The 18444-nt window shown below is 53.1% G+C and overlaps 2 protein-coding genes across 5 annotated transcripts in view; both read right to left on the bottom strand.

Moving 5' to 3' along the window:
* Nucleotides 1-1415: 1415 nt before the first annotated feature.
* Shd (src homology 2 domain-containing transforming protein D) lies at nucleotides 1416-8208 on the bottom strand. 4 transcript variants are annotated; one of them, XM_030249612.1, is made up of 8 exons: nucleotides 7832-8208; nucleotides 7337-7654; nucleotides 6319-6665; nucleotides 5143-5248; nucleotides 4883-5059; nucleotides 4040-4148; nucleotides 3683-3802; nucleotides 1416-1872 (listed from the first exon to the last, which is right to left on the bottom strand). In XM_030249612.1, the coding sequence occupies exons 3-8, from the start codon at nucleotides 6595-6597 to the stop codon at nucleotides 1632-1634; spliced, it is 1032 nt and encodes a 343-aa protein (XP_030105472.1). In that variant the 5' UTR covers nucleotides 6598-6665; nucleotides 7337-7654; nucleotides 7832-8208; the 3' UTR covers nucleotides 1416-1631. The 4 variants fall into 4 exon arrangements, with proteins under 4 accessions (XP_030105472.1, XP_011244636.1, NP_001152995.1 ...); XM_011246334.3 differs by having other exon boundaries at nucleotides 5143-5251; nucleotides 7832-8198; NM_001159523.1 differs by lacking the exon at nucleotides 7832-8208 and having other exon boundaries at nucleotides 5143-5251; nucleotides 7337-7554.
* A 1876-nt stretch (nucleotides 8209-10084) lies between these two features.
* The window catches only part of Yju2 (YJU2 splicing factor), an 8765-nt gene continuing 405 nt past the window's right edge, over nucleotides 10085-18444 (bottom strand). Inside the window, exons 2-8 of the mRNA NM_028381.3 lie at nucleotides 17223-17323; nucleotides 15873-16017; nucleotides 13772-13906; nucleotides 13369-13550; nucleotides 12747-12867; nucleotides 11399-11528; nucleotides 10085-10508 (exon numbers count right to left, since the gene is read on the bottom strand). Coding sequence (NP_082657.1) covers nucleotides 10402-10508; nucleotides 11399-11528; nucleotides 12747-12867; nucleotides 13369-13550; nucleotides 13772-13906; nucleotides 15873-16017; nucleotides 17223-17323 — 921 coding nt within the window. The 3' untranslated portion in view covers nucleotides 10085-10401. The remainder of the gene's footprint in view (nucleotides 10509-11398; nucleotides 11529-12746; nucleotides 12868-13368; nucleotides 13551-13771; nucleotides 13907-15872; nucleotides 16018-17222; nucleotides 17324-18444) is intronic.

The following is an 18444-nucleotide window of genomic DNA, read 5'->3' as shown; positions in this document are numbered from 1 at the left end:
AGATCTCATTACAGGTGGTTGTGAATCACCATGCCGTTGCTGGGATTTGAACTCAGGACCTTTGGAAGAGCAGTCAGTGCTCTTAACCTCCGAGCCATCTCTCCAGCCCCCGTTACATCTCTTTTTGACTGCTGGGAACACTTGGTTGTCTCTTTCCCATAGCTTAAGGGTGGGGGGCCTTATCACTTCAAGGACATTAATTTTCTGCCTCTTTCAAAGACAAGAGACAACTGCACCAAGTGAGGAGTGCTGGCTGTTTAACTCGGCACTGGGGCTAACAGAGGCGAGTGCTGGCTGCCTTTGTCTCTTCACCTGGACATCTCACTTTGGCCAGGAAGTGGCCACTTCTGCTCCACTTTTGAGTTTTCCTTGTTTGTTTTGAGACAGGGTCTCACTATGTAGTCCTGCGTGTCCTGGAACTCACTATGTAGAGCAGAACTCACAGAGGTCACCTGCCTCTGCCTCCCACGTGCTGGGGTTAGCCTGAGTGCCTTATATGTTTACAATAGGGGCTGAAACAAGGGCTGAGGGGTTAAGAGTTCGCACTGCCCTTCCAGAGGGCCATTTCCCAACAGCCACTTCTGATGGCTCAGAACTGCAGACACCTGCATGCATGCCCACTTACACACACACACACACACACACACACACACACACACTGTGTTTGTTTATTTATTCATTTTGGGATTATAACCATGCCATTTCATACCCTCTCTTGCTTTTTATATATCTAAGGAGCAGGTAGTCCACACACAGGCCTGGCTGGCTTGGCCCCTTCCTCTGAGAAGGCTAGGCTGACTCCATGGCAGGCTTCAAATGGGCAGTCCAGGAGACTAGGCCTAAGAACTGGGCAAGCCCAAGCAAGTAGAGACCCCAGTGTGCTGAACTTCTGCAAAGTGAAACATTCTTTGCATTTACATACTATTTGAGTCTGGCTGGGTATCATTCTTCAGTGAATCATGGACCCTTACACCCCCTTAGCGGGCCCGGGGATGGCCTCTTCTGGAGCAAGGAAAGGAAAGTTGAGGGTCAGAGCTACCAGCATGTACTGTACTGTTATTCTGTGTCTGCACATCACACTGAAGTGACAAGGGCAGTGGCTGCCTTTCCTTCCCTTCTGAGGATTTCTCAGGTGTAGGGGAGGTATGTGTGTGGGGTGACAGATGTCTACTTGAGAGGCCAGAGGCCCAGCTGCAGGCTGATTGATGAGGCGGAGCTGTCCCTGACTCTGGGGACACTGAACTTCTAACCCCAGCTAACCCTGTGACAAAGGTCTGGGCCAGCTTTGTCATTCTCTGCTCAGTGTGCTGGGCGTGGCTTTAGAGATACTTCAAGGTCTGAGTGAGCACCTCTCCCGCTGAATCAGGGGGAGTCTCTCCCCACAGCCCCGAAAGAACAGTAGGGAATGACAAGGGTTTAAGATTAATTTTTATTACATTTATTTATTAATTTATGGTGTGTGACTTGTTTGTAAATCAGAGAACGACTTGCAGCTCTCGGCTGCCACCGTGTGGATTCCCAGGGTTGAGCCCAGCAGGCCTGGCGGCAGCCGCCTTTCTTCACCTGTCAAGCATGCCCGCAGGCCATGATCTGGAGCACCCCACTAGAGGGCATTAAAGGAAGTCTGTGCGTCATGGGTCCCCTTGTCCCCTCTCTGGCTTAGCAGCCAATGTGCAGGGTCCTTGAGAGCTCTGGCTGCTGGTGACAGGATAGAGCAGGGCCAGGTGCTCTGCCCCTTGCACGGGCAGTGGGCGGGCACTGTAATGCAGGACCAGCTCAGGTATGCTGGGGAAGGGCCCACTGTGCTGTCCCAGTACCACCTGGTTCTCCCGGGTCCTTGCGAATTTCAGGTGCATGGAACCCTGGTTGCTTCTGTGGGACAAGGCAGAACATTGGTCCCCAGACCCACCAAACTCTCCATCTCTCCACAGCTGCCTTCCTATAGGTGCAGGTAGGCAGGCTTGATGACTTCAGTCCGATTCCCCAGGACCAACATAGTGGAAGGCAAGAACTGAACCCCAAAAGTGACCTCCTGACTTCTACACCCACATGCACACAAAACTAACATAAAATAAACATCTCGGCATGTGAAAGGTAGAGGCAGGCAGATTGCTATGGACTCAGGACTAGCCTGGTCTACATAGTGAGTTCCAGGCCAGGCTGGGGTCTGCAGTAACACTCCTTCCCTTCATGCCCTGCCTGGCCCTGATGGCTCTCAGCTCAGTCTGGATGTCACTTCTGTAAAGAATGCATCCCTCACAGCCTCTCATCTTCCACAATCCTAGTTAGGAACTCAATCAAGATCAGTTGTGCCAGGGTCCAGGCTCAATGAGGAGACACTGGAATGCAACAGATACTCAACTGATGTTGAGTCAGTGAAAAGCCTGCTTCTACTGCTACGCCCCCTTTAAAAAATTTTTAAAAGTTATGTACGTATTTATGTATGTGTGTGTGTATGTATGTGTATGTGTATTTATGTATGTGTGTGTGTGTGTGTATGTGTGTTCGTGCACGTATCAGGAGTACATACGTGGAGGTCAGAGGATACCTTGAGAACTCGTGCCAGTCTATTCTCTCCTTTCACCAGGCAGATCCTCTGATTGAACTCAAATTCTTTAGGCTTGGCGGCAAGCACCTTTACCCACTGAGCCATCGCATCAGCCCAGATTTATTTACTTATTATTTTATTTACTTATTTAATTTTTGTTTTGTTTTGTTTTTAGAGACAGGGCTTCTCTGTGTATCCCTGGTTGTCCTGGAACTCACTCTGTAGACCAGACTGGCCTTGAACTCAGAGAGATCCACCTGCCTCTGCCTCCCTGGTGGTGGGATTAAAGGCATGGGCCACCACTGCCTTGAAGTTTTAGTGTGTGTGTGTTTGCAGTACTGATAGTGAGATAGTGATCAGAAAAGAAAAGGTGTCATATTTCCTGGGGCTGGAATTACTGGCAGTTGTGAGCCTCATGATGTGGGTCTGAACCCAGGTCCCCCTGAAAAACAGCAAGTACCCTGACACTGAGTTACCTCTCCAGCCAGCCCTGTTTCCAGTTTTTTTTTTTTTAAAGATTTTATTTATTTTATGTGAGTATACTGTCACTGTCTTCAGACACACCAGAAGAGTGCATTAGATCTCATTACAGATGGTTATGAGCCACTATGTGGTTGCTGGGAATTGAACTCAGGACCTCTAGAAATGCAATAACCACTGAGCCATCTCTCCAACATCCCCCTTCTCTGCTTTTATTGGGACAGTCTCATGTAGCCCAGAAAATCCTCCTGCCTGCCCCAATCCCCGGGGGGTGACAGGCCATGTGATGCTGCACTTTAGGTTACACTTTCAGGCATTTTTAGGAAATAGAGCCTGAAACTCAAGTGCTTTCTAAACATTTTGAGAATCTGTCTTCAAACAGACAGCGTTTCAAGGTTTGGACAAGGCCATTCAAAAGAACTATAAGAACCTTGGGCATTGGTTCCCAGCACAACCAGAGCTTTGGATCGGTTCGGCTTCCAAGCTCATTCCCCGTTGGACCCACCTGCCTGGAAAGCCCGCCCACCTTCCAAAAGCCCCATCCACTGGCCCAGGAACCACACCCACTACCCCTGGAGCTTCACACACTCTCCCAGAGCTCCGCTCACTGGACTGGGAGGATCACCCCAGTGTGTCCCTAAGGCTGGGTCTCACCTGAGAGACAGAATGCAGTCCTGAGCCCTGGTCTCGCTGAGCCGAACGAGGTAGCTGCCTTCCTTGCAGAGGGACAGAAGGTTCTCGGCCTCTGCTCGGCTCAGGGGGCCGTGAAACCACCTGGGCAGGGTGGAGATAGACACCTCAAGAAGAGGCACAGACTTCAAACAGCTGAGGGGAGTAAAAGGGCAGGACCCCAGGGCAAAGCGAGACACTTCCATTGGACGTGTAACGTGGGGGCCAGTCTGGGCTACATGAGACCAAAGAAATGGATGAATGAATGAATGAATGAGGCCCCAGCTCCCCTACAGATGTAAGAGTCCTAGGGGCCACCCCTCCTCCAGGGACTGCACTCACGGCTGCTTCTCCAGGGCAAGGGCTGTATCCACACGCTCCGCAGGCTGTGGTCTCCAGGGCTCCTTGGTGGAGCATGGAGTCCGTTCCCAGTCAGGACCATCAAATTGCACTGGAAGAGGAGAAAGAGAGGTTAAGTCTCATTCACTCAGGGGGCAGAGCAAAAGCTCTCCAAAGGGATTTCAGTGGTGGAAATGGGGCCTAAGATAGGACAGGACTGACTCAGGGGCTGAGATTGGTCTGTGGAAGTGAAATGGCAAGGCCACCCAGAAATCAGGTAGGGGATGGGGGGGGGGGTGCTTTGACTGACAAATCAGAGTACAGGGGGTGTGGCCAACAGGGATAAGTGTAATCAGGGGTTCCCTTCAGCGTAAAGGTAAAGATGTGTGTGGGGAACCTGGGCTACTACTGGAGCTTGATCCCCAGGACCCACATGGTGGAAGGCTAGCTTTGGTTCAAGTCATGGCCCCATTTCTTCCCGACCTGGGTTATTTGATATTCTATAGGTTGATCCTATTGCCCCTTTACTTGATTGAGCAAGGAATTGTCTGACCCAAGTCCATCACTGGACAGCTCCTAAAACCCCCACTCTGCCTTTCACTAGCTCCCACAAAACCTAGCGCATTCTAGTGCTTAGTCTACAATCACCCTGTTGGGTTGGCCCTGTAATGACCGCAGGTTCCCAAGACCTCAGAGAACAAGGCGATTCCCTTCTACTCTAGAAGCCCTTTCTGCAAAGGGATTTTCTCTGGGGAAGAATTGGCAGATGTCAGCCGTTCACACACGTTAGTGAGAACTGAGGCACTGGAGGGAGGAGGCCTTGGAGGGGCTCGGCCTTGAGCATACCTGCGAAAGCCCTGGAGATGTGATCCTTCTTCCACTCCCAAGGCTGGTCGTATTCATCTGCTGGCCTCTCATCCTCCAGGGGCCTCCGGCTCTGGCCCGAAGACCCTCCATCTTCTGGTTTCGTAGCCTGCTCCTCATATGGAGTATCGTAAAGCTGGACAGCTCTGCTTGGCTGTTCTGGGGTGGGGTGTGGGGGGACACTGGTCACCCTCCCCTCACAACAGCACATTCCCCACACCCCCCCAGCCATGTGTGCTCACCACTGGAGACGCTCCGGGCATCATAGGGCTCCATGTACCCACTGTTGGGGGCTGGTGGCTGAGGCTGGGCATCAAAAGGGTCTGAGTACTCAGTTTCTGCTTCCGGCTGCTGGGAAAGGCTGGGGCTAGCTCTGGATGACCCTGCTGTGGGGTACTGTACTTTCTGACTGCCCTTGCTGGGCCGTTTCACACTTCTCAGGGCTAGGCTGGTCAGGGAGTCTCACGTGTATCATCCTGTCCCCGCCTCACCAATGGCCGCTGGGGTTTCAAGACCATGTCACTACACTCAGCTCTTTAAGTAGGTTCTGGGAGTTTGAGCCCAGGCCTCTCGCTGATATTGTTTTAATACCAGCCCTTAAGCCCTTAGTAAGGATATCGGCCTACTTTACAGGTGAAGAGACAGAAGCACAGAGAGAGTCACACAGGGTCACACATGAGTACGAGGCAGGCCTTGATCCCAGTGTGTCTTGTCTCTCTGTGTTCCTTACTTCTCTTATGCCTTCCAGAGATTTGTGGGGTAAGAGGACTACAAGTTTTAGAGCAGCTTGGACTGCACAGGGAGAACCTGTCCCCAAACCAAACCAAACCAAACCAAACCAAACCAAACCAATCCAAACCAAACCAAACCAAACCAAACGAAACCAACAGAGCAGTGGTTCTGGACTTTCCTAACACCGCAACACCCAACCATAAAATAATTTTGTTGCTATTTCATAACTGTAACTTTAAAAAATGAATTATGATTTTTAAAATTTATTATCTGTGTTTTCTGATGGTTTTAGGCAACCCCTGTGAAAGGGTCATTCGACCTTAAAGGGGTCTCAGCCTTCGGTAAAACCAAGCAGGGCATGCACCAGGTCCAGCTTCCATCAGGCACAGCATAAACAGTGACTGTGACACATGCCTGTCATCCTGTGACACACACTTCAGAAGTACAGGCAGCAGGAGGATCAGGAGTTCAAACTCATTGTAGCTAGTTTTAGGTCAGCCTGGGCAATGTTGGACCAGGTCTCACACAAACCAAAAACAACACCTACCCTCTGTCTCCCTGAAGGGAGAATGGGCCGAGGGGGATAATGGCTAGCCCAGAAGATCTTGGACTCCCCAGGGGGCGGGGGATGAGGTGGGGAACCCAGGGTGATAGGGACAGAACACCCGTCCAGGTCCTCCACGCACCTCTTCCCCCGGGCTCCCCAGCAGAGCCTTGGCTCTGGCCATGTCTGCAGCCTCCACCTTGATCAGCCGGTGCCTAGGAGAGTTGTACTTGGGGTCACCGGACCCGGTGACCTCTGGCTCAGCGCGGCCATTGGAATCCTCATAGGGGTCCTCGAAGTCCAGGTCCTTCTGTTCGCGGTAGGCCCGCAGGATGTCGCTCTCGGTGTAGTCGGGGGTGGGCGGCTGCGGAGGCGGCCTCCGGCTGCCCAAGTTCAGATAGTCTCGGAGCCACTTGGCCATTGGTGCCCCCAAAATATGCTGGTGTCAAACAAGGACCTTCATGCCTAGCTCTGCAGCTCGTCCTGGGGCTGGGGGGAGGAAGGAGGGGAGAGAAGAGGAGGGGGAGACAAAAGGGGGGAGGAAGAAGGGAGAAGAGAGAAGAGGAAGAGGACAGGAAGATTGGAGGTCAGAAGTCCTTGGCTGGGCTCAGAGCAGAGGGGGCAGCAGGTGGCGACCCTGGTGCTGCAGGCCAAGGGTCTGCGGGAACTGCGAACTTTAGGGTCCGTGTTGCAGGTGTGATGTCAACAGGGCTGTTTCACATTACCCCTTCAGCTCCATGCATAAAGTTGTCAGAGGCTGAGCCACTCCAGAGGGTCGTACTCCCTGTGGGGCTGCTGTCCGATCCCGCGAGCCCCACCAGTCCGAATTACCCAGATTTCTTGACCCCTGATCCTTCACACCCCGCCCCCGTCACACCTCCAATCCTTTATCTCCATCCCTTAATCTCTGAATCCTTTAATTCCATCTCCAGTATTCCTTAATCTCCAGACCCCTCCATTTCCTTTAACCTCCCGGTCCCCTAACTCCTGCTCCACACCGCCCCCTCAATCCCTTAACCTCCCCTATCCCTTAACCGCCTGCAGCCGCCGCCACTGCACAACAAAAGGGACTTAAACCACTGAGTCCAGGCCCGGGTTCTCAGGGCCACCGGAGGGGCGAGAACACCCGCGTCCCATTGGGTCCCGCCTTGCGGACAGACCTGCAGACCTCAGACCTTCTGTGGCTCCGGGGTGGAGACAGCAGGACTCGGACCCTGGAGGATCCCGGAGGACGAGACCACCGGCGTGGGGACCGAGTTGCCCTTGGGACCAGGGCCGGGCAGGGATTGGGCGAGAGGCCCGAGCATCGCGCAGGGTCGCGGCTGGAGGTGGCGCAGGGCGGGAGGCGTCGTCCGTCACCGCTGCGTCCGTCCGTCGCTTTGTGCCGGGCGAGGGGGAGGGGTGGGAGGCGTCGGCAGCTGCGGGTCCGCGAGCGGAGGGAGGGAGGTGGGCTCAGACCTCAAGGGCTGCAGATGGAGCTAGGAGGTCGAACCCCAAGGAGAGACAGGCGGGCAGTAGTCAGCCAGAGTGACCCAAAAGCCATGGCCAACTGTCTGTCCGCCTTAGTCTCCCCAACTGGTAATCGGTGCAGGAGGCATTGACAGCAAGAGTTACTGCTAAGGGTCTCATGTAGCCCAGGCTGGCCTCCAACTCACTTGCAGCAAAGGATGACCTCGAACTCCTGATCCTCCTGCCTCAGTCTCCCAGCATTTAGGGATGACACTCCAGGCTTTGTGCATACTAGCAAGCGCCCTACCGACTGAGACGTTGAGGTTGGCGAAACTGAGGCATAGAAAGGCTTTGTGTGTGGAGCGAAACTCAAGCCACCCATCTGACCATTTGTGCCTGGACATCTCTAGGATGGCACTGGTGGCTCACAGAGAGAGCGGTCATCCTCTTGTCCACTGTGAGCTCTGTTTTCCAGGCAGAGAAACTGAGGCCTAGAGCCAGCACGGCATCTGGAGTAGGCTAAGTCCCCCTAACCACCCACTCCTATCTCTGTCAGGCAGCGTCCCCAGGGGTCACCAGATCCTGTGTGTGCTGGTGTAGTCAAGAGCTTTCTCGCATGGAGCCTGTACGTGGCAGGAATAGCAATCAGGGGGCCTGAGGCAGAATCAAACGGCACTTGACTTTCTGTCGCCTCAGAGCCTCCATTGGGGCGCGGGCGCCTGTGTGTGTGTGTGTGTGTGTGTGTGTGTGTGTGTGTGTGTGTATGTTAGCGCGCCTGCGCGTGTAAGAACAGAAAAAGCCAGAGCAGTAAACTCTTCTGATAGCGGGGAGGAGGATCATGGCAACTACCTTGGGAAAACCTTCTGGATGACTTGGAAGATGGGACGGGGGTCAGTCTGTATCACACTGACTCCGGATTATAATTCACATGCTCTATCCCTGTCGCATTTAGAAGTACAACCCAAAGGCTGGGGGCAGCTGAGAGGGTAGTGTTGGCCCCCAGCATCTTAAACCCAAATGAAAGCACAGGGAAAACATGCATGAGTGGGTTGTATAGCCTATGAAGGCCATGTAATCTGCTATACTGCAGTTCCAGAACAATCCACTTCCCTGTGCCTCTGCCAGTCCCCATGAACTAGTCCTGTCTCTGCCTCGGCCTGCTTTGGATAGTCCCCCACGGAGTCTCAGACTCCATGTACCCTGTTGGTGGCATGGGACAGAACCCTGTTCTTGTTCAGGAACAGTGTGACTGTTCCATCCTGAGGCACACACGGGGCGACTGGGGCCTCAGGGAACAGCAGGATAAGAATCGATGCCCCTCAAATCCGGGAGGGTAAGTGTACCAAAGCAGGGGGACAGAAGGGGAGGTCTTTAAGGCTGGCAGCCATACCTTTAGGCTACATAGTGAGGCCCACTCAAAAACCCAAAATCCAGGCATGTATATGTAGGGGACCAAAACACTCTGGCTGATAGGGAGGCGGGTCTTGCCTAATTGTGGTCTGGTGGCAGATGCAGGGCTTGCCTTGGGAAGCCTGCAGTCTGGAGGGTGCTGTAGGAAGGCTCCTGGCTTGAGGGAGGCATCAGGACCTTGCCTTTCCTGGTTCCCAGCCTGATGGAAGGAAGTACACATTTGGTTTTCTGAGCTCATAGTCTGAAGGAAGAGGCAAGTCACTGACTTTCAGGATCCCCAGTCTGGGGGTGAGGTCCAGCTGCTTCAGTCTGCTGGAGGAACAGTGGCATCTGGGACAAAAAGACCTCACGGATGCCATTGTAGCATGCCACCCCGCCCCTTGCCATGTAGCTTTGTCACTCTGCAGGGACCAGGCTTGTGACCAGCAAGCAGGAAGAGGGCTATGGGGGAGCTGGTACAGCCAGCATCTGAATGCCCTGGGCAGGTGGTGGTTCCCTTTGCCAGGGGTCCCCAGGGAGCTGACAGAAGTGACAGATTAGACCTGACAACTTCTGAGGACATGATGACAGCTACAGAGCTGAGTGAGTGGAGGTCAGCAGGACGGGGACCAGCCAGACGCCAGGATGTCCCTGATCTTGGCTTGGGAAGCCCCACCCCCAACACGGGCTGTGAGAAGGAAGAGTCCCCAGGGGAAAGCAGACTCCAACACGAACATTTCCGGTTTAAGATCAGTTTGGTGGTTCAGTCTCTGATCCCAGCACTGGTGAGGCGAGAGTGTGGCTACATACGCCTGCTTCTCTACCTCCACACTGTGCCTGGCTCACTTCTTTCTACAGAACAGATTCAGCCTCAACATTGCTTCCTTACAGTATCAGAACACAGACTGATGTAATCCCAAATTCTGCATGAAGGCCATGCTGAGAGGCCAGGCGCAGGGGTGTATGGCAGAAATCCGAGGTGTTAACCCTGGGGTAGCCCCTGCAGCCAGGCAGGTTCTCAACTGACTTTCTATTCTTTCTTCTTGTTTTGTTTAAACAGCACGACTGTGTTGCATTCGGATGGAGCCCCAGGCCTTGTGTATTGTTGGGAGATGGTGCTAGGGAGATAGGGTCCCTGCCCCCCCCCCCCAAGTCAGACTGTGTTCTGATCTGTGGCAGGAAGGGACCGGCCAACAGGCTCCACACAACTCAAGGACTGAAGGAGAGGGCCAGGCTGTCTGTCCTGGGGTGCCTGGGGACACTGCTTCTCCGTACACTGCCAGGCCATGGCAGAGATGGTCCCGAGGCCTTTGCTGAAGGTGCTTGCTTGATCCCATCTCCTCCTCATTTCTTGGGTCTATGAGACCACGGTGGGCATCACTGACACTCAGCTGTCGCTGTCCTCGCTGTCCCCATATGCACCCAGCTGGCTCAGGGAGGACGTGCCAGGTGTCTGGGGTGTAGGGTTGTCCGCCTTCCTGCTCTTGGGGGCACCTGTGGAGAGGACAAGTCAGTCCATGGGAATGTGTCCGGCTTAGAGGACCCTGTGACTTGGTCACCTCAATCTTAAACTGGGCCAGAGAGATCCTGCCCAGGGCAGCTGAATGCCCACAGGACACTGGAACAGTGTCAAGGGCCAAGTGCTGCCAAGGGCCTCCATGACTAAGAGAGTGCACAGGTGAGGCTCCAATACTGGGCTTGCTGTGTGGCTTCAGGTAGTGGATAACCCTCTCTGTGCATTAGGATCTGCCTCTGACAAATGTTAACAGTGGCAGTGATAACTGTGTCAAATGTAATTGTGTCAAATGTCACCATCTGTCAACCGCAAGCCAGGCCTTTCCTACATATGGTGGAATTATTCAAACTCCAGGAAAGGACACTAAAGCTGCAGGCCACATGGACAGTGCACTAGCTACACTATCTGGAGTCCCCTGATCGTGCGAGACCTGTCCCAGGGCACCTTTAGCTATTCCGTCACTCCCAGTCCAAGCCTCTGCTCCTTTTCTCCTCTTTGCTTTTCAAGACAGGGTTCTCTGTGTGGCCTTGGCTGTCCTGGAACTCACTCTGGTTATCAGGTTGATCTTGAACTCAGAGATCCTTCTGCCTCTGCCTCCTGAGCGCTGGGAATAAAGGTGTGCACCACCACCATCCAGCTCCATTTTGTCTTTTGAGACAGTGTCATGTAGCCCAGGCAGGCCTTAAATTCCCTATGTAGCTGAGGCTGATCCTTTTATCTCCCCCTGGTGCAGTGTGGCAGGCTGCTGGTTGGCCTCTGCCCATCGAGAGCTGCAGCCTCACTCTGGTCCCTCACCCTGCCCACCTCACGAATGTTCCACACAGTGCTGGATGCACTGGTGCCACCCATGGCTGCTGAGGGGACTCACCTGCGGCGGTGGGCACCCCGACCTGCTCTGAGGCGCCGTTGGCTTCTGTCTTTACCTTCTTTGGTACAACTAAGCCTGCCAACTGTGCTTTACTGCACAGGGCCTCTGCCTTCCTCTTGGTCTGCGGTACCTGTGGAGACCATGCACAGCTGTTGTCCCTCCGGCCTCCCTGACCTGGCTCTGTGGAACTAGCTTACTTATCAAGCCTGCCCCAGCTCTAAATTCCTACCCGAGTCCCCATGACCTGTCCCTCACCCCACACTTTGCACCTGACTTCTCATCTGCTGCCGTTTCATCCTGTGAACTCCTCCCACCCCTTAATACCTAGCTCAAGCATCTGCCGGCCTCTTCTGGTGTCTGTGTCTGAAGACAGCTACAGGGTACTCATGTACATAAAGTAAATACAGAAATCTTTAAAGGACAAAACAACAACCAAAAAAAAAAAAAAAAAAAAGCTGGGGCCAGATCTGCTGCAAAGTTCTGGATGCACCCAGGACCCTGATGAGACTTAGGGAGACTTAGGGAGAGCCCCTTATCCTTCATAGCCTGTGGGCCAGCTTCTGGTTCTGTGGGCCAGCTTCTGGTTCTGTGGGCTCCGTATCCATGTGGAGAAGCCAGAGAGTAACACAGCTAGCTGTTTTTATCAGCTGCTATGTACCATGGTTTGGTTTGTTTCTGAGACAGGATTCTTCAGGATTTGTGGATCCCACCTAACACAGCCTAGAGCCCTTCTATCTTTTCCTTCCCAGCGCAGGATCCCAGGGCTGCTGGGCTGCATCTGGCTTTGTTTTTTTGCAGCAGGGTCTTGCTGTGTAGCCATGCTGACCTCAAGCATGAGAACTCCACCTGCCGCTGCTCCCATGTGCTGGCTTTATGGTGCGTGTCACCACAGCCAGCACACGCATTCAGCTTTTTATATGGCATTGGGCCAAATCCCAGTCTTGCGCTTGTGGGGCAGGCACTTGACTGAGCGACTCCCTATTCTTTTAATCTGCCTGCCTCTGCCTCCCAAGTGCTGGGATTAAAGGCATGCGCCACCACCGCCCGACTCTGACTCCCCATTCTTTTTTTTTTTTTTTTTTAATTACGTATTTTCCTCAATGACATTTCCAATGCTATCCCAAAAGTCCCCCATACCCTCCCCCCCACTTCCCTACCCTCCATCTGACTCCCCATTCTTGATGTAGTGTTTCACTGGCTAGTCCCTCCCTCAGGCTCAGAAGCATGAAACAGATCAGAGCAGCCAACTGTGGGCTGTTTGTCCTGTTACGAACAACAGTTTTGCTGCTATGATTTCTCCTATGGCCACTCAGCCTGGGTAAGCAACCCACACCCTGGCCTGGCTAACCTCGTTGAGGATGGCTGTGGGGTTGGGTCTTGCAGCTGCCCGTGGTCGGGAAGGTGGCGCCTCATCCTCTGACTCAGAGTCCTCCAGAAGCCTTCGATGGCGAGCCTCCTCCAGCAAGGCCCTATGGGATAGATATGGTGAGGATGTACTGCAGGGGGCGGTCTTCTGCAGCAGCTAGGGGATGCTGCCTCTTCCTGCTCTCTTGGTGTCAGGAACAGGGGAGCAGGTAACCACATTAACAATTTTGAGGGCAGCAGCTCAGTGGCTGAAGACGGCTGGCACATGTGAGGCCCTGGGTTCATGCCCAGCACCACAAAAATAAATAACATATAGTTGGGTGTGGAAGTACATGCCTACTGCCCAGCCCTGGGGGGGTGGGTGCAGGAGGATCAGGAGGTCAAGACCATTTTGGCTACTTAATGATTCTGAGGCCAGACTGGGCTACACGAGGCCCTGTCTCAAACAACAAACCCACAGTCATGGGATGGAAACAAAAAGCCAGAGTGATGGCTATGGAACAGTGGATCTCAGGGGTCCCAGCAGCTGCACTTCAGTAGAGTCTGAGGGGACAGGACAAGAGGGGAGGGGCAGCCATGGAAAGATCCAGAAGGGCCTGGCTCACGCTGTCTCCCGCTCGTCTTCCTCCTCCTGCTGCTGCTGCCACTGCTCCTGAGACATGCGGTGCTGCCGCAGCATGGCCTCAAAGTCCACATGCGCCTGCCGCTGGTTCAGGTCTTTCAGCTCTTGCAGGTTTTCCAGCACTTCCATCTCCAGCTTGGAGTCCTTCGTCCGGTTCTCTAGGACCTGGGGGTGCAAGCGCTGGTGAGAGGCCGCAGGGGTGGGGGAGGAGGTGCAAAGAAGGGTGTGTAGGCGAGGGGAGAGGGAGTAGGGATGGGTAAGGGGTGCAGATAGAGAAGGGGGGCATGGGGGACACCTGGGAGGGGTGCAGGGGTGGGGGAAGGGCACAGGGGTGGGAGAGGGTAGAGGCAAGGGAGGGGTGAAGGGTGCTGTGGCCCAGGGCTTGCCTTCATGGGGTTGTTCAGTTCCTCATCCTCTCGCTCCTTCTGCACGCGCTTCTCCTCCTCCTCCAGAAGCTTCTCCGCCTGGAAGTTGCGCGTGGCCCCGTGCTCCATGGTGTAGTCCGTGTTCTCTGGGTCCGTCTGTTAGGGCAGGGGAGAAATGGCTGCCGGGTGCCAGCCTGAGCCCCTCATGTACATTTCTCCATTCCTTCTACCAGTATCTGTGCTTACTCCTTTGGTGGCTGTGGGCCTTTCTTCCTCCTAATGCCCACACCCTCTGGAACATTCTGTAGCCATAACAAAGAACACCTGACTCCCTCATGGACTCTTATCCCCTTGTGTACACTATTAGTGCATCCCCCTCCATCTGTGCCCTTAGTACACCTCTGGGCTGTGAGGCAGTGGGCAGTGCCACCAGACAGAAGAGCTGGTAAGGTTGTAGCAAGTTCAGAACCCCAGTAAATCTTATAATTGAGAACAGTGGGAATTCAAACTAGCTCCTGACCAAACCAAACCAAACCCAAAACTCCTTGAGTTCTTCATGTTAATGAGGTTATCAAGATAGGCCTGGAGTGTTTAGTCAATGAGTTTCCCTTCCTGGGCATCCCTTTCTGCAAAAGGTATTTAATCTCTGGTTCACGCTGAGTGAGATGTAAGCATCCCCATCTGGCATGAATAAAGCAGTCTGGACAAGCCCTTCATCAAGGACTGCCACGGGGTGCGGGTGGGGAAAGGAAACCTTCATCATACAGGCCATGCCTAAGTCTCCAGAAGAGGCCCCTCTCTACATTTGGCACTCAGCCAAGTGGGATCCTCCCCTCCGGAGCTCACTGTGGGCTTGTGGATCCCATCGTAGACTCTGTTTCACTTTCCCTGAGCGCTGTGTTGGCGGCCCAGCGGCAAGGAAGAGACTCAGCCTGACACCGCTGCCTTTCACCTCCCCTGAGCAGCAGCACATCCCGCAGTATTGCGACACCCCAGGGTTGAGGCAGAAACACAAAGTGACCCTGCGCTGTGTGCTCATCTAGCTTTATCTTCTTGCTTACAAACTACACAGATGACCCAACGTGCCGTGTGTCTGTCGGGGTGGTGGAAGCAGGGGGCCATGAAGTGAATGAGGCTAGCCTGGGCTACAGAAGACCTTAATCAAAAATAAGGGGATGAGGGGCTAGATCCTGGCTGCCACTGCAGAGGAGCTGGTTCAGTTCCCAGTGCTGACATGGTGGCTCACAAACTCTGTAAGTCCAGTGGCTGGGGACCTAAGCCCACCCCTTGTGGTCTTCCTGGGCACCAGACACACAAACGTGACACATGTAAAATAAACTGTAACTTCCTCAAGCTTATGTTTTGTTCACTTTAATCAAGTCCTATTTTTTTTTCCTATTTTTCTTCGAGGCAGGGTTCTCTGTATAGCCCTGGCTGTCCTGGAACTCAGAAATCCGCCTGCCTCTGCCTCCCATGTGCTGGGATTAAAGGCGTGCGCCACCACTGCCCGGCTTTTTTTTTTTTTTTTTTCCAAATCCTATTTTTTTTTTTTTTTTAGGTTAAAGCTTATAGTGAAAAAATAACAACCAAATAAACCAACCAACCAAAAAAACCCAACCCAATCTAAACCAACCCAAAACCCCACAGCCTCCAGTGGTGCCGACAGGAAGAGTGCTTTTCCTCTCCTAGCTTTCCCCAAGTCCTCAGGCTTTTGTGCTTGCGCAGTGGCTCAGGAAGAACATTTGCCTAGAGAATGTGAAGCTCTGACCTCCATCCCAAGAAACACGAAAGAACAGAAGAAAATCATGACTTTTATCCAGATGTGGTGGCATAAGGCTGCCGTCCTAGCAGCCCAGAGGTGGAGGCCGGAGGATCAGGATCACAGTCACCCGAGTACATCGGAGTTTGAGTCCAGCCTGTGCTACAGGACACTGTCGAAGCAAAGCAACAAGCAAGGCCCAGAACAACATGATTTTTTCCTGACCCCGCAACATATCCCATACCTTGCACACATGCAGGTGGGCAGGCTTTTCTGTGTGTGGTTCTGCTGCAAGCACCTTCCCAACACTCTGCCCTTTTGTGGAGTGTTCACAGAGGGAAAGCGAATGAATGAAGCCCCTACCTTGAAGGTGATCTCGGCCAAGCAGCGCGTGCACTTGATGTAGAATCGGAAGATTGGCAGGCCCAGGTAAGCCTCGTTCTGGACTGTTTCCTTTCGTGCATTGAACTTCTTCCCCTTGTAGATGTATTCTCCACACGTCTTACACCTGCAGCCGGGGCAGGCGCGTGAGTGTCTGTCCTCTGCTCTAGCACCCAGTGGCAGCATATGTACCTTATAGGTAGGAGGGACTGGGTGTATGGAGCTTCTGAGAACTGCCAAGGGGACAGCAGAATCCTGACCCTGGCTGCTCCCCCCACTTCCTGTCCTGGTTTACTGCTGTACCTACAAACACCTCTGGCTTAGTCCTACCTCAGGGCCTTTTCTCTGCTGTCCTGGCAGCCTGAGATTCTAACACTTCCCTGACTGTCCGGCTGGCAGACCACCTGCCCTGCCTGCCTCATGTGTCCTTGTGTTACTACAGAGGATGGGTATGACTCCCACTCCCCACCAGCCTCTGAGGGTCAGGAGGCTCCCCTCGCCCCATCAATGATACGTGCCTGACAACTGCCTGCAGAGGAGTGCGGTGGTGTGGATGAGAATGGTCCCTAAGAGTCATAGATTTGAATGCTTAGTCACCGAGGAGTCTTGGGGGGTCGGGAGGAGGAAGATGATTAGGAGGTGTGGCCTTGCTGGAGAAGTGTCACTAGGGGTGAGTTATGAGGTTTCAGAAACCCACAGCACATCTGGTGTTTCTCTCTTTCTGCCTGCAGATCAGGATGTAGTCTCCAACTACTTCTCAAGCACCATGACTGCCATGTTCCCCACCATGGTGACAATGGACTAACCCTCTGAAACTGTAAGCAAACTCCAATTAGATGCTTTCTCTTCTAAGAGCTCCCATGTTCACAGTGTCTAAGACAGGAGCAAACAAAGAAATGAAGACAAGATATAATCAATTAGTCACACGGACAGCTTCTCCATCCTCAGTGACTGTACAGGTGTGACTTACAGGATTGTGATTCTCACACACAGTCAAGTGTGAATAACTGTCTGGTTCAAAGCTGGTTGAACCCAGGAAAGTGGGGGTGAAGGTCTAAGAGGAGGCTGGCAGCCTGCCTGGGATGAGATGGGAGACAGGCTCTGTCAGAGAAGCTGGCTACAAGAGATCTGCAGGCAGATGCCATAGGTGGTGCAAAGGCCCTGGGCAGGAGGAGGGCTGCCACTAGAGGGTCCAAAATCCTGCAGGGCCAAGTGTCACTCTGATTTTCTACTGAGATAGGGGTTGGGGACTCTGTGAGGGTGGGAACTATTATCTTTGTTTGTTGTTTCTCCAGAGAATCAGCCTCCAGCCTCATGTCCCCAGGGATTCACCTCATGTTGAAGGGGGCCATCAGACGCACCACATACTGCCGGTCCTTGGGTAGCTTGAGTTTCGGGATCTTCGATGGGTCAAAGTCAGGTGGGTAGTATTTCTGTGGAGAAGAGGGCGTTGCTGTTTTCTGGTGCTCAGGTCCCATACGGGCAGGAATGGGGTCTGAGAGCCATGTTAGCAGACGCAGGATACTCTGGTTTAAGGGATCTATCTGCTCAGGATTCAGCTTGCTGGAGCCTTTCCAGACATGAGCTGTTTGAAGCACAGTCATGAGAAGAGAAGTTGGGACAGGGAGGAGTGCACAAGCTTCCAACACAAATTATATAGTGTGGTGGGTCACTTTCCTACGCTGTGACATGCCTTCTAGGGAAGGTTCTAGAGGCCCAGGGTTTGCAGTAAGGGTGGACCCCTGCTGCCTATCACATGATAAGATTCTAGACACTCATGAGGAAATGGAGGCCCGACATAAATCAGACCTTGTCAATGGTGGCCTAACCTGCACTAGGGTACCACACAGGCTGCAGGGCACCATCCCAGGGCAAAATCTGGCCAGTGAATCTCCTTGGGGAGAACAGGCTCTGGCCTCTCTGTGTGCTTGGGAGGCTGGGGTGAGGCGCACAGGGACAACCACTCTGGGTTACTGGCATGCCAATGTCCAAACCCAGCACCCGGGAATTTGAGACAGGGGGCTGAAGAGAGACAACTCCCCTCTCCCCCAAAAAGAAGCTATGTGGACCACCAACAAGGAGGCTCTGCTTTTGACACCTACTGGCAACCAGGCTCACGAGAGAGGAAGCTTTGCTAATTCAGGCGGTAGACGGGAATGATGGTGTACAACTGTCATACCAGCACTCAGGAGGCTGATGCAGAACTGTGAGTTTACAGTCAGCCTGGGCAGTGCACACAAACGTGCTGCACAGACAGACATGAAGGAAAAACATAAAGTGAAAATAAAACTAATCCTTTAAAAAGTGAATATAGCCCATCTTAGGTGTACAAACTTTTGGTCTGTGAGTTCGAGGCCATTCTGGGCCTTCTGTGTACAGTGAAACCTTAACCCAAAGCAAACATTTAAAAAACAGATCCAGGAAATGGAGAGCAAAATTTTCCAAGAGTGGAGACTGAGTCACCCCAGAAACCCCAACATGATGTAGACATCTCTGCAAAAGGTTTCGGATATTAATTCAACAAAAGCCGGGAAGAACTGAGGTGACCAACAAC

This window comes from Mus musculus, chromosome 17 (assembly GCF_000001635.26).
Source record: "Mus musculus strain C57BL/6J chromosome 17, GRCm38.p6 C57BL/6J".
Taxonomy (NCBI): domain Eukaryota; kingdom Metazoa; phylum Chordata; class Mammalia; order Rodentia; family Muridae; genus Mus; species Mus musculus.
This window is presented reverse-complemented; position numbering and strand designations above follow the sequence as displayed.

Coding starts and splice junctions, on each gene's coding strand:
- Shd (XM_011246334.3), bottom strand. CDS start 6,597: ATGGCCAAGTGGCTCCGAGACTATCTGAACTTGGGCAGCCGGAGGCCG. Junction 3,803..4,039: donor CTTGCCCTGGAGAAGCAGCC/GTGAGTGCAGTC, acceptor CACCCTGCCCAG/GTGGTTTCACGGCCCCCTGA. Junction 1,873..3,682: donor GACTGCATTCTGTCTCTCAG/GTGAGACCCAGC, acceptor CTTGTCCCACAG/AAGCAACCAGGGTTCCATGC.